Raw genomic sequence first — 15,069 nt, 5'->3', positions numbered from 1 at the left:
CGCACATCACTGCCCCCACACTGTAGCGCCCATCGCACATGATGGCCGCCACACCGTAGCGCCCATCGCACATCACTGCCCCCACACCGTAGCGCCCATCGCACATCACTGCCCCCACACTGTAGCGCCCATCGCACATGATGGCCGCCACACCGTAGCGCCCATCGCACATGATGGCCCCCACACCGTAGCGCCCATCGCACATGATGGCCCCCACACCGTAGCGCCCATCGCACATCACTGCCCCCACACAGTAGCGCCCATCGCACATGTTGGCCCCCACACTGTAGTGCCCATCGCACATGGTGGGGGGGCGCAAAGTCCCACACAAAGGGCATGGCACATAAAAAAAAAAAAAGAAGGGTACTTATGTAGTATCTGGGCTGCCGATTTTTTGATTGTATGCCTTAAGTTAAGGCATACAATCAGATGCGATGCGATATCGCATCGCATCGCATCCGATATCGGATGCGATGACCCGATTTTTCCATAGGAATCAATGTTAAAATGATTCCTATGGAAAAATGGGTCCTTTTCATACCCCTACTATCCAAGTGGGCATGGAGTTGGATATAAACCTGTGGCGAGCGTAGCGAGCCACCGAGCCCGAAGCGTGGCGAGCGAAGCGAGCCCCGCGAGGGGACGGTATTCGTCCCCTCGCGGGGCTCGCTTCGCTCGCTACGCTCGCCACAGGTTTATATCCAACTCCATGCCCACTTGGATAGTAGGGGTATGAAAAGGACCCATTTTTCCCATTGAATTCCATGTTAAAATGGACTCAGTCCATTTTAACATTGATTCCTATGGAAAAATCGGGTCATCGCATCGCATCGAATCGCATGGTCGCATGCGATGCGATGCGATCTCCCGATCCGACCCGATTTTGAAATCGGCAGCCCAGATACTACATAAGTACCAAAAGAAGCTTAGAGGAACACCTAAGTGTGTGTTTTTGTTCTTCCCTAGGTCCGTTTTGATTGAGAAAGACAGTGTCAACTCTGTGTTGGTCAATAACACACCAGAAGCCTCTCACCAGAGAATGTTTGTTGCTGCATCGCTGTCTGTAAACACGTCTGGTATGTGTATAGGTAGAACGCCTTAATGTGATGTTTACGCTGTGATTGTGTTATGTGGATTACATGATATATCGGGTTTTTTTTTCTGCTTTCAAACGATCTATAGATTGTACCCTTATTTCTGCTGGCAGGCTGGCGCTGATTCAACGTTTGTTCATAAAAAGCTAGAGGGCAGTTGGAAGGCAAAACAAATTATCCTTAAAAGGGCTGAATCTGGCCAGTGTTCTGCCATGTGGATAAATCTGCGTTACACGGGGAGTTGAGGACACAGTACAGTTCCTGTTCTAAAGCCGGTCTTTACTGTGTATTAGTACTAGTTAAAGGCCCATCAGTGACTCTTCTGCAATGTACTTTCACTTTGAGCTGTGACTGTTTACTTTCACTTTGAGCTGTGACCGTTTATAGACCACAAACTCTCCACCCACCCCAGTCCCTATCTGCTCCTACCTCCAATCTGTTTTTACAGCTCCCTCTCTCCATATCCATCAATTTTGACAATGACCAGTGTCCCTGCACAAATTGCTTTCACTTTCTGGTATGACCTCTTCATCCATCCATACTCTGCCACTCGCTTTCTGACAACTTTGTGCATTGTACTTTGTTATAAAAAATTAGTAATACTTAACTGTGTAGCCTTCACCACGTGTGTCTAAGGCTGGGTAGACAATAAGTGACATATTGGATGATATATCGCCCCAACGGGGTTCAGAATGATTTATTGTTGTGTACCAGCAAATGTATGCTCAAAGCCTTATCTGATCTCTGTCAGATGGTGCAACCCTGTGGGTGTTGAGATGCAGTTAAAATCGTGATGTACCAATATAGTGCACCAACGCACAATATATTGTACAGTGTGTGGGGCGGCGCTATATATCTGTCATGTTTAGATACCCATCCTAAAACTGGGTACACACTATACAGATCATCAGAAAACGTTCTGATTGCTAGAGAATTGTGTGCTGATGATTGAATACATGTTATAATATTTCACACATCTTAAGCTGGATACACACTACATGATGTGTGTACCATCGATATTGGCGGCGGCATGGACCCAGCGCAGTGCTGTCATTGGCACGTTGCATACAGGATTGCCAATAATGGGTGTGGGAGTGGGATCCATGTTGCGTTCTACAGCATGGCTTTCGTTAACAATGCGCCCCCTTATCTGTACATGCAGGACAACAGAGGACTTCGGTAAGACCCGCGGGAGAGCGCATCGTTCCAGATTTTATTTAGCGTACAAACAATAAAGCAATAGTGCTCAATTAAAAGATCGCTTGGTGTGTTCAGTCTGACAGTAGTTGTGGGCGTTCTACTGATCTTTTCCCTTTGGTCATTGACCACTAAATAGTGAAGGTCGCAGGGAACAATTGTATAGGGCAGTGGTGCTCATCCTCTGTGTTCAAGACCGCCGCAGTTCATGTTTTCCAGGTCACCTAACTGGTGCACAGGTGTATTCATTGACACATTTTAGAAGATCCACAGGTGGCCCTAACTATTTCTCTTGTGAATCTGTGAGACCTGGAAACCATTCAATGTTTGGTGTCCGAAGAACAGAGTTTGAGACTTGTGGTATGTTGCAGTCCTGGCCAATCTGTGGCTCTCCGGCTGCTGTAAAACTATTTGTCCCAGCATGCTTTACTAGCTGATGGAGGGGTCAGCTGGAGAACCGCATGTTGGCCAGTAGATATAGAACATTGGGGCAGATGTATGAAGCAGTTATAAGGGAGGAGACTTGAGCAAGAGAAGTGGCCCAAGGCAACCAATCAGCACTGAAGTAACATCTATAATTTGCATAATATAAATTATACAGAGCAGCTGTATGATGCAGTGACTTCTCCCGTATCACTGCATCATACATCTACCCCATTGTACCAATTCCATCCTTGTCAGCGAGTTAAACAGATGTTATAGGAATCAAAACAGAGTTTGTGGTTGATTCACGGAGGCCTTTGCAATTTTTTTCTATGATGGTTTGGTTGATTTTTAACTGATTTTGTTTATTTTTTCCTAATGGTTTTCTTTTTTTAATCAGGTTCTCAGCTGTTGCTACGAGAGACGACGCTGCTTCCTTCTATTCCAGGGTTACCAGCTCTTGTCAGCATGTTATTTGCTCCAATGATAGAGCTGAGGTTAGTGGTGTCACTGCATGTTCTCAATAGTAACAAGGGGGATACATGTGGGTGGCCGGCAGTGGGGATGTGGAGTATCATCAGCATAGAGATGATCATCAAAATCAGAAGAGTTTATGAGCTCGCTTATATATATGTACAGGAAGAAAACCGGAAAGGTCCAAGAATAGAACCTTGGGGGGGGACACTTACTGGATTAAAATGAGTCTAGAAGGTAGAGGGAGGAAAGAAAGGCAGCTGTAGACCATATGCTCAAGTTTGGAGGCAAAAAAGATGTGTTGGTAGTTGCAGAGTCTTCGGATCTAAGGCTGTGTTTTAGGAATGGAGGAGACAAGGGCATGCTTGAAAAGAGGAGACGTTGCCTGATGAGAGAATGGAATGAGGAGAGGGTAAGATGAAAACAGGCAGAATTAGAGAGGTTGTGGAGGAAGGCCCAAGGGGATAGGGTCTAGTCCAGGCATGTCCAACGTTGGCCCCCCAGATGTTATGAAACTACACATCCCAGCATGCTTTGCAATAGCTTTAGCTTTCTCTAATAGCAAAACTGTTGCAAAGCATGATGGGATGTGTGTTAGGGGGGAGGTTACCGGATGGGGTGCTCCAGTTAGAGGAAAAGGAAGTTGGGTTGTCAGGGAATGCATGGGAAGGGGTTGTTGAGAGTCTGAATGGGGTGTGATGTCCTGAAGTATCAATTTAATTTTGGATGTGAAGTGGGTGGCAAAACTAAGGAGGGTAGTTAAGGTGGGGGTGAGCAGAGGTGGGTGATGAGGAGATGCCGGGGTTTTGAAGACTTGGAGGCTATTGAAATAGGACGGTATAAATTAGAAATGGAGGAAGCCTGCCATAGGGTGATTGTCACTTGGCAGTGCACAAACATTTTTGCACCTACCTGGTTAGTTTGGAATACCAGGGTTCCCCACAGATGCTTGGCATATACTGTACATCCAATAACGCTTGTATCCTACTAACCAAACATAACTGCCCTTTCCAGTCTATTATGGGGTTGTCTATTTTATGATCAGGGTGGATGACAAGAGACGGGAGTATACAGGTGTCCTCTGTGGTTTGGGTTGGCTCTACAGAAATGCTGCAGTCTGGCCAGAGCATGATCTAGAACTTGCTTTCGATGTTCGCATTGATGTTGATGACCTAGTGAAGGTAAATCGGTGGAAAACGATTATTCCGTTCCTAATCTCTGGGGGAAAAAACATGTTGATCATTTCCTTTTTATAACACTTTCCAGATCAATTTGATAAGGTCAACTATTAACAAGATCGTTTGCCACAGTCACGATGATCATTCTGGACGCGAGAGGACTGCGCGGCTTCAGGATGAGGTCCGTGATCATCTGATAAAGTAAGGAAAGAATTGATTCGTAGCTCAGTTTCTAGCGAGGTAAATTGTACTGAATTGGTAATATGGAATCTATTCAGTCTCCGGGTAACCGCCCCCTGTCGGTCTGAAAACTGTGATCACCGTTTCAGGGTTCGTGTACGCGCGTGCGCAATCCTTTCATTGATTTGTTAATGGGTCTGAATTACGACCCTAAGACCCAATGAAAGTGTTCCCCTTATTGAAGGCCAACTTTTAGGATAGTTCATTTGTCTGTTGCAATGAATTGATTGTTGCTTCCAGCGAAGAGTTTATCACTTGCTTACTTTGGAGCCTTGTTGAATTGTCTCTGTTCAAAAATGATTCTATTTCTCGTCTAATATCGTGTTAATAACTCAGTCAAAGGGGTAAACTGAGATGGTCTCTATGCTTGACTGTTCTAAGCTGGGACCAATGGGTTTGTATGGTTGGCCTGGTAGTATTAGTCCTGCATTGTCTAAAGTCTTCAGCTTCCAAAGCTGGATTGGCTATTTTAGTTTTGTGCCAGTTTACCTCCATACAGAAACTGATCCAGCGCTGTACAATACAGGCCAGGAAGTGTTTTACTGGAGGCTTCTGGTTCCCCTTTCTCCACTTCCGGTGGCACATCTTGTTAAGCCAGGACATGAGTGGTTTGCAGCCCTGGCCCAAATGCGCTGAGCCTCTGAGTATTCTCTATAAGGAATAAACATCAAAGCCAGGTCTGGTTATATTCTCTGGTGGCTTAGATTGGTTTTATTGGAGGGGTATATGTGTCTTAAGCTGCCCATACATGTACAGATTTATTGTTTGATCTGGCAGGTTGGAACAAAAACCTGGTAATATCTGAATTGGCAATTTGTCAGTTTCCCAACATTTCGAAGGAAATGCTCAACTGTCATTTGCTCTCATCCGTAACCAGGTTTTTGTTCCGACCAGCCAGATCGGACAATAAATCTGTGTGGCCAGCTTTAGTCCTTATAGCCCCCTTCAGTCAGACCTATTCCGGCTACTGCTTGCACAGCCGTTATGAAAGAGGAGTTTTGTAGTTGAGTCACCATGTTTCCCTTTATGCATAAGTTGGACCCTTGTTTGACTACCGTTTTCTTTGTATGTTCCTACTCTGTACATCTAATAGGTTAGTTCTGTTGTCTTGTCCATTTTTAGCCTTGCCGGCATTTTAGCAGTCTAGTTTGGCTGATTTTCCCTATGTATGTGTTTCCCGTGATAGCAATGCGACAGATTTCAGTCAGATTCCATTCAGCTCACTTTATATTGAGCGGTCCATGTTTCTTGGTGCCTGTGTCGAGCAGATGTAGGACAGCTGGCTGGACATCTGACACGTCTTACCAGTTTCTCTGGGTTGCTGGATTGGGCGATATGTTTTTACGCTGTACTTTATCAAGTTGTTACTGCAGATGGCAAGAAAAAGGGGAATTTTGTGCTCACCATAAAATGCACCTTATTCCTTCCCTGGTGGAGGGTCTTGTGCTGGTTGCACCTTGTGTTCTCCATTCGGCTTTGATAGATAAATAACTGTGGCTCCAGTGGAGGTGGGATGGCTCAGATATATGGGTGGGAGCGTTCAGCTGCAATCCTTATTAACTATTTATTGCCTACAGCTCAGTCTCCACTCTAGGCCCCACAGGCTTCAGTGTCCCCTCAGAGGGGTTGTTTTTACTGGAATACTCAGCTGCCAATACCATGGCAGCAGTCATGAATGGCGGGTTCTGGATATTTATCTATAGCACTATATATCTCTAACACATAGTTATCATATTTTCACTAATAGTGCAGTTTAGAAATATCACTAAGGTCCCTGGTTCTTCTGTCCCATTGATCAAAAACATGCATCTTCCCTGGTTGCTTGTCCACGTCCATTACTGTTCTGAAGTGCAGGCGTATGAGCGCTGAAATGTGCGCGGATATCGCTGAACGCAGTCAGCTGTGATGCCCAGAGTCTATTTTATACCTTTCTATCACCATTATTATATCGCTGCAACTGGGAAAGAATAGATACCTCTTGTATCCAAATAGATCTGGCACTCTTCTCATTGGCTGGGTCGGAGAATGGTCCCTTATGCTGCTACACCCGTACATCGCCAAATATAGCCCCTCACATTATAGTTACAACTGTGCGCCAGTGTCTTCTCGCTGGAGACTTTCTGTGTGTGACCAATAACATGTGCCTGTTACTAACACGTACTTTCTATCGCTAAGCTTATTCCAAAAGGAGAAATCCCGAGAAGTGATACCTGAGAAGTGGTGTGGTAACCTGTACAAGTGGAATGAGGTGAGGCCGGCTGCTGCTTACTACTGTATAGTGCTGACATTCTATCCGATAACTTTGGGGAGGGGGGGGGGGGTTTATGAAAATTACAGATATTGGGGCAGATGTATTAAGCCTGGCAAAGAGATTTAAACTGGAGATAAAGTGGAAGGAGAACGCACCAGCCAATCAGCAGTGTTTGAAATATGACAGTGACTGCGTTCTCCTTCCACTTTATCTCCAGTTCTTCTCTTTGCCAGGCTTAATACATCTGCCCCACCAGGAGGACTTCTGTATAGCCTTGATGACTAAGAGGGGTTCTTATGTTTACTGATACTATGGGCCCAATTCAGGCCTGCTCGCGAGGCTGCAAATTCACACAGCTGATTATCGATACACGGCGCATGCATATGGGCCACAGTGCCGCCATGAAAGCATGTTACTTTTTATTTCTTCGCTAGTCATTCACAATGTGATTGACAGGAAGTAGGCCTCTGGGGGTGGAAACTGGACATTTTAGTGCAAAGTAAAATGCTAGGTGTTCCAAAAAACCACTGGGAGGGTCTGGGGAAAAAGGCTGGTGCATTCCAGCGTTTTAGGGGAGGGTGACAGTAACAGGCCGGATATAACCGTTCCCATGCAGCCGATAAGTCCCAGGCTACGTGGCGCCTGCGATGACTTTTGCCCAGTGTAGAAATCGTTTGAGCCTCTTACGATGGGTTTTGGATATACAAGAGTGGATCAATCCGTACCTGTATTAAGAAGGAAGACTAACATTTTTCACAATTTTTTAATTTTTTATTTATTTTCCAACATTATCTCCTTTCACGGCGATACACTTTACCCAACATCCCAGACATTTCTTTAAACCCTCTAAAAAATACGATTTGACACTCGCGTAGGCTTCTGCCTCGACATAGACCTCCTCGTTTGAGCTGAATTGTCAGGTTAGGGAACAGAAATAATTTGCAGGGAGCCAATTCGGGCGAGTACAGTGGATGCGGCAACAATTCATAGCGCAATTCATGCAATTTGGCCACAACAATTCCGGATGAGGGAGCTGGTGCATTGTCGTGGTGGAGAACAAAACTAACCAATGAATCAATCTGAAACTTGGTATGGCGTTGTTTGAAATATGGTAGTACACAATAGTAATACCGACTTTCCTCAGCAACGCCACCTGTCTTCAAACACAGGTACTGATTGATCAACCCTCGTATTTGCTATGATGCAAATGAATGTGTAGCCGTGTACATACATTTCCAAGGCGGGATTTCAAACTAGCGAGGGGGGGGGGGGGGGGGCGTCTTAACTAAACGTGAGCTGTTCGAATTTGTTCCCGTGTGATCAGGTTGGAATCGAGCAAATCTGTTGCATTGCTTTTTTTTGGGGGGGGGGGTAAAAAAAAAAGGCATTGTATGTGCAAACACAAAAGGTCAAAAACCTCTTTACAATCCCATAAAAGGGTACAGGAATAACCGGAAGTCAGGTAAGTAGCCAGCAGATTACATGCTAATACCAATGCGTTTTTATGTTCATCAAGGTTGAGTCACTGAATGATAGGTCGTGCGGTTTATAACCTAGTAAAGGGTTGCCTACAGGAAGTGAAGTCCTGATTGGTAGATACACATGTATCTTGTGGAGATCCAGCCGCTTGTGCTTGTTTGTCGAATCCAATTTGCACCTGCGGCACAGAATCGCCATGCTGAAATATTGCTGCTCAATGCATTTCATGAACCTTGGGAGTGAAATAGACACGCGCATTGTGCAAATTGTCACGGGAGTCACACGTGGCAAGGAAGAGCATGGCAACGTCTGTATTTACGAATAGTACAATCCGATTAAAATTAACAATTGGGTGCACACATTGAGATCTGCATAAATGTTCAAAATCGATCTGGGCTCAAGCCATTCACATCTGCGGCTGGTAATATGTAAGTACTCTATACTTTTCTTTCACCCAGACATAACAATGCTGCCTTGATTCTATTGTATACTATGTCATTGTTGAACATGGGGTTGACTTAGGATGTAGAGGTGTCCGCTTTAAAAACCTATCTCTGGCTAAAGTTCAAGCTGTTCTTCCTTTCTCAGTGACTTCCCACTGGGACTAGGCATTTGTCAAGGTCGCCCAACATCTCCAGATCTATTTGTAACTCCTCTAAAACATTTAGCTCAATTAATATGTAACGAAGGATAGAGGGAAAATCTCCTTCTATGCTAATGACCCACGATTGAATCACTCTTTTCTTCAGCATGTGCTGGAAACCGCAAACTGATTTGGATGTTTTCCTACCTAAGAATGAAATGTGATAAATCCGTCTTAAGGTGGCCTTACATTACTGCGATGTATCGCATGTGGTCCTTTCACATGTGATCCTGTTCCCTGCTGTCAGGAGAGGGACAAGTTGGCGGTCAGGCAAGCAGCAGGTCTGACCTCCGGCCCAGGTCCATTTGCACAGGGATGTGCATCAGACCGAAGGAGGATGTCCAAAACATCTGTTTTGGGCCGATTTCTTGGCCTGATCTGTTGGGATTGAGTGAAATTGGACTAGTGTATGGGCACCTTTATGCCCCAGTCAATATCATCCCTAGGCTAAACAGGGTGACTACACAACAGGTTTTTTTTTGGGGGGGAAACACCATTTAGATGTCATCACTTTACACAGCTATAGCATTTCTGAACTTCCATTGTTGGTAAAATAGACGCAAGACTTTGATGCTATGACAGAAATATTTTATTTGCACAATTAAATTACAATGAACTTTCCTACTCGGATGGTTTGGAGTGGCTCCTACCAAACACAGGTCAGGTACTCAGCCGCTCAGACTTAATGGCTATGGTAGCAAGCTAACCCTGCTGCGGAAGTGCGGGAAAGCATGTTGCTACAGATGCGTACACACGCGGTGGAGTCTGCATCTAATCGATTATACAAAGTATGTGAACGTGCGCACTCCCTGCAGAAAACGAGTTGCGTGTTCGATTAATCACAACATGCGTTGATGCATCTGTAGATCGATCTACAAACTGGTGGAACCTTTAGTTATGAGCACCATTCCCTGTTCATATCTCTATCACATTAATTTGGAAGGTTTGGTGACTTGTACATAGACCAGTGTGTGGATCTCATTACTAAACCTCACTGTAGAACTATCAGGATTTTCAGCATTTATCAAAGAAGGGATGGTGGGAAGAGGTATACGTCCAACATGTAAGCCATGGCATACGGATATACAGTACTTGCTGATCTTGTGGGGTCCAATCGTATTATGGGGGGAAAGTGCAGACAGCCATTGGGTTTGTGCCGAGGGAGATCTCAAGGAGGAGATAAGGGGCAAGTAGGGTGTCACGGACCTACCGGTCGCTTCTCCAGATACGTCAATCTGAGTAGCATCGGCAGTGACTTGGGGGTCCCTTTGAACACGGGGTCATACATATACGGTCCCTGTCACCAGCCCAAGCCCAGTTTTGGCTTTCCGCTTGTGCTCGCACCTGATCAGAAGATACAATATAGATATAAAAAAGGTATAACGTTGGCGAATAGGCGTTGAGTCATAAGTAACACAGATTTCAGAAATAGAAATTATTTGTTTCCAAGAACACTTCAGAGCCTTAGTTACAAAAATGGTTACAAAGATGGTTAAATATATTTTAAAAATAGACACCGAGTAGTACAATCTCTCAAACCGAATAAAAGGACCTAAAGCAATGGGCAGCATATCCTGTTGGGATCTGATCAAGTGATGGATCGTGACATAGGGTGTTGGGGGCAGACTTTTGTACACAACAGAAAATAATTGCTAAGCATGAAACTTTTGGTGATGACATTCCCAGCCTGCAGCATCAGTAAGACTGTCAGTGTTGGCTGTACGTGGTGGGGGTAAATCAACCCTCTTCCCATAGGTTGCCTGACAAATGGAAACTTCCAGGTAAATATGTAGCTACACCACAGACATATGTGCTGATTGGTTGGACCCCGTTGTCATGCTTGTGCATCTAATTCACTCCCAGGTCTCTGAAACGTATTGAGCGGTGATGGAGGGCGGTGGCAATTCCACACCACGGATGCGATATTGGTGCACCAAACAGCCACCAGCAGTAGAGGAACGGTAGCATTGAGAGCGGCAATATCTGTAAAAATAAAGTTCCGCTTCCAGCGATAATGCCTTCATAGCCACAGAGCGGTAACGCCAACTGGAAATAATGATTGTTTATCGAGCTTGGCAAATCCACGGTCGCCATCCATAATAATGAGTTAATTTAGCCACAGGAGACCTCATACAGGGCATTGGACCCATGGTTGACAAGTCCATGCCACACAATACACTTAACAAAGCAAATATGCGGTACACTTTCTTTCACATAATTCCTGTTACATACATTGCTATATTCCTAGACCAGTAACCCACTGATACAGAGACCACGGACATATAACCCATGATGTCTCTTCTTTTGTAATCCTGTGAGTGTATGCAGTCAGAACGTAAGCATTTTAAGGTGGACATTGTTGGCAATGGTTAAAACATCATAGTTGACATGCTGAATGACTCCAATGTCGGCATTACAACCATTCTGCTGTCGGCATAATCAATATTCACAGTGTTTCAAAACAAAAAAGATGGACAAAAGGATAAGTGTTTTTCCATGATCTAATTGTGGCCGCCTGATTCAGGGAATGTGCGCAGCTATAACGTGTTCGCCTGTGGGGGCGTTGGAAGCCGGATCGGAAGTGATTAGTGCTTTCCCAAACCCTCTCTCCTGGCTGACTTTGAGCGGCACTCAGTCCTCATTTAGCTTTCCTTAACTGGGGTCATTATTCGCTCTGAAAGGCTGTTGACATGCCTTTCCCTTAATAAAACAATTGTCCTCACACACTGTCACTTAAATTTGTGTAGAGATATAAAGGGGGGGGGGGGGGGGTGTTGTGTGCCAGCTAAGTGTTGGGGATTTTTACATTTATGCTGCGAAGCACTTTATTTTGAAATAGAGAGTATTTGTCAGGCTAAACCAGGTCATCAGGCCGGATTATATGTGTGACACTTGGATTTGGCATTTTGTATTTTAATCTTCAGCATTGCTGGGAGATGCTGTTATCAGAATTCATTCAATTTCATAAAGTAATCCTCTTTGCTGGGTTAGCATGTCCTTCCAATTCCCTGGTAAGTCAGGATTAATGCGGTGCACAGGCAGACCTGATCTTTCATACATAGCGAAAAGTGTTTGGAATATGGATTTTGTAATTATCTATCACACAACTCTATTTGCACACATAGCCAAGTGTTTATATAGTCATCCAGTATAGTCCCAATGCCGAGGGATATCACGGAAAGGGGTGTGACGCTTGCCCTGTAAGACGTGTCACCGCTACACCGGAGTAAGTTGTTCATTAACAAAATACAGTTTTCAGATTTGTAGCAGTTCATCCTTTGTATCCGAGTCTGTTCCTATTGTGATTAACTACCTGCACTTGCTCTTGTTACATATCTACAATAGGGAAAGTGATGCATCTTATCTGTCCTGCAGTCTCTTGCTGTATTCTGCTACTAACAGTACCTGGGGCTTCACTCAAGAGGATTTTCTATTTTATTTGAAAAATATAGGCTGGGTTTGGAGGAGGGTTTGATTGGCTGATGCGTTGTCAACTTGCACTTTATCACCAATGTATCTCTTCTCCAGGCTTAATACATCTGCCCCACAGCATGTAACATGGCAGTTAGGAGCTAATTAGCTGGTATTTTAACTCTCTCTACTGTATTTTAAGGCTTAGTACATAGACCCATAAAATGCTTTTAAAGCTGTTTCCAAACTCTGCCATTACATCTTCAGCTCCTGGCTGATTTAATTAGTACATCTTCAGTATATTTGTGTTTAACATCTGGACTCGAACATCAATATCCTTAAAAAAAAAACAACAACTCTACTTTAAACCAATTAAACAGACTAAGTGGGGGATTCAATTAGCTGCAAGAAGGGTGGATTAGCCCTTGGCACAATGTTTTTACCACAGCCCAATTCACCCCCTTCGTATGGCCGGCCGAATGTGGAGCTCTCCCAAAAGTGCTTGCATCCTATGAGTCCCATCATAAAGTGTTTCAGTGTCACACTAATCTGCCAACACCTAATTGAATCCCCTCCTATAAATGAAACTTTAGGAATGGACGTTTCCAGCAATTCCACCATAGAAAGAAGCAAGCTCCTGGTAGCCACCAAAGTTCCATCGGTAGTTCAGAAACCAACGCATTTCGTTGCCTGCATAACTCATTAGGGATATGCTTTATATAGTGAAACGGTACTTGTTTCCTAGCACGGCGCCCATCTCGTTGATTGTATGTCTTAAGTTTAAGGCACTTAAGGCATACAATCAACGCGATGGACCCGATTTTGTGTCAATCACCAGCTAATTTGCCGGTGAAAGACAAAATCAGGTTGATCGCGGCCCTTAATAAGGGGCCGCGATGCGACCAATGCAGTCAACCCGATTTTCCCATAGGGAACAATGTTAATTTTTTTTTTAAGTGAAAATCGAGTTGATCACGTCGGTCGCGGCTCATTATAATGGGCCGCGATGCGATCAACCCGATTTTACATAGGTGACAATGTGAAATGGGCCAATATGGCCCATTTCGCATTGAATATGGTTAAAAATGATGTTTAATGCCCCCCCCATTGTTAACGCCACCCCACTATTGACGCCAACCCGAAGCATGGCGAGTGCAGCGGTACGCGTCCTCCGACCTTTTCATACCCCTACTATCCACGTCGGCGTGGAGTTGATTTTATATAGTGTGGCGAGCGGACGCGGATACCTGTGAATCCCACGAGGGGACGCGGATACCTGTGAAGGTATCCGCGTCCCCTCGCCACGCTTCGGGCTCGCTGCGCTTGCTGCACTATATAAAATCAACTCCATGCCGACGTGGATAGTAGGGGTATGAAAAGGTCGGAGGACGTGTACCGCCGCCCCTCGCGGGATCGCTGCGCTCGCCATGCTTCGGGTTGGCGTCAATAGTGGGTTGGCGTTAACAATGGGGGGGGGGGGCATTTGAAACATGAGGGGAGGTTTTGGGGCTTTTTGCATTGAAATCAATGTAAAATTGGGTCTCGGGGACCATTTTACATTGATTCCAAAGTAAAAATCGGGTCGATCGCGTCGCATGCAATTTGGTTGGCATGCGATGCGATCGACCCGATTTTTCTGACCCGATGCATACAATCAAAATCGGTGGCGCCGTGCTAGGAAACAAGTACCAGTGAAACAATGAAAATCTTTGTGACACCTATGTATGATGTGTACGTTTAACGGTCTCATTAGATGTGAATGGGAGTCTGACACTTGTTCAACATTATTTGAACCTCTCTTTCACACACGCTTCTTCACGACAAAACACTTAATACTATGCCCTGCTCTTATTTCATGCAAATCACAACTAGGGCAGTAATATTTTCTTGCGCTGCATTCTCAAATAAACTGATGTTACACGTTCAAACCTGTACAGAAATGACTGTGATGACCGCAATCTAGTACGCGGAGTGTTGGTAAGACGTGTGGCCAACAGAACTTTTTATATAACTGGAGTGCGGCTCATTTTTCACTTACCGTTCGTGCTTGTGTTATTTATTAATCAACTAAAGTTTGAAGTCTAACATCATTTTCTGAAATGGGTCTGTATTTAATTATCATTTTTATGTTTTTTGTAGGTGGATCCAAGATACCTCATGGACCAGTCAGGAAATTCTGGAGTAGAGGCAAATTCCTATATTTACCAGTTACACAAACTTGTCATGTTAAATCCGTGAATGCAATACCTGTTTGAAATACAGTGTTCGTTCTTTAAACAAAAAAAAGTGAACATTTTGATGCTTAAAAAAAGTTCACGTAAATACTGTGTGAGATCAGGTTTGTTTTTGGTTTATCTTGTTCTTTTGTTGTTACCAGTGACTGAAAAACTGCTAATAAACGCTTGCAAAACATGTTAAAGGTTTCTCAGAATCCTTTGTGTAACTGTTAAAGATTTATTGGATGACATTATGAGCCTCCACTGCTCACGTAGTAGGTGCACTGTAAGGTGGTATTCCAATAAGCGCAACACAAACCTTTCAGGTGATTTTTTTTTTTTTTATGACTTAGGAAAAAAATTTAATCTCTTAACCCCTTCCCGACATTTGACGTATATATACGTCATGGCCGGGATGTACTTCCCGACACATGACGTATATATACGTCATGACTTTAAACTG

General features: G+C 44.4%; 1 protein-coding gene across 1 annotated transcript in view; it reads left to right on the top strand.

The window, feature by feature from the left end:
* Nucleotides 1–14,809, top strand: part of TDRD9 (tudor domain containing 9) — a 112,095-nt gene extending 97,286 nt beyond the window's left edge. Inside the window, exons 31-36 of the mRNA XM_083167662.1 lie at nucleotides 967–1,076; nucleotides 3,115–3,211; nucleotides 4,234–4,369; nucleotides 4,455–4,567; nucleotides 6,782–6,854; nucleotides 14,530–14,809. Of these exons, the coding sequence (XP_083023788.1) occupies nucleotides 967–1,076; nucleotides 3,115–3,211; nucleotides 4,234–4,369; nucleotides 4,455–4,567; nucleotides 6,782–6,854; nucleotides 14,530–14,628 (628 nt within the window). The 3' untranslated portion in view covers nucleotides 14,629–14,809. The remainder of the gene's footprint in view (nucleotides 1–966; nucleotides 1,077–3,114; nucleotides 3,212–4,233; nucleotides 4,370–4,454; nucleotides 4,568–6,781; nucleotides 6,855–14,529) is intronic.
* The last annotated feature ends 260 nt before the right edge of the window (nucleotides 14,810–15,069 follow it).

This window comes from Crinia signifera, chromosome 12 (assembly GCF_055691185.1).
Source record: "Crinia signifera chromosome 12, ASM5569118v1, whole genome shotgun sequence".
Classification (NCBI taxonomy): Eukaryota; Metazoa; Chordata; class Amphibia; order Anura; family Myobatrachidae; genus Crinia; species Crinia signifera.
The sequence above is the reverse complement of the archived record's forward strand: the minus strand, read 5'-3'. Positions and strand labels throughout refer to the sequence as shown.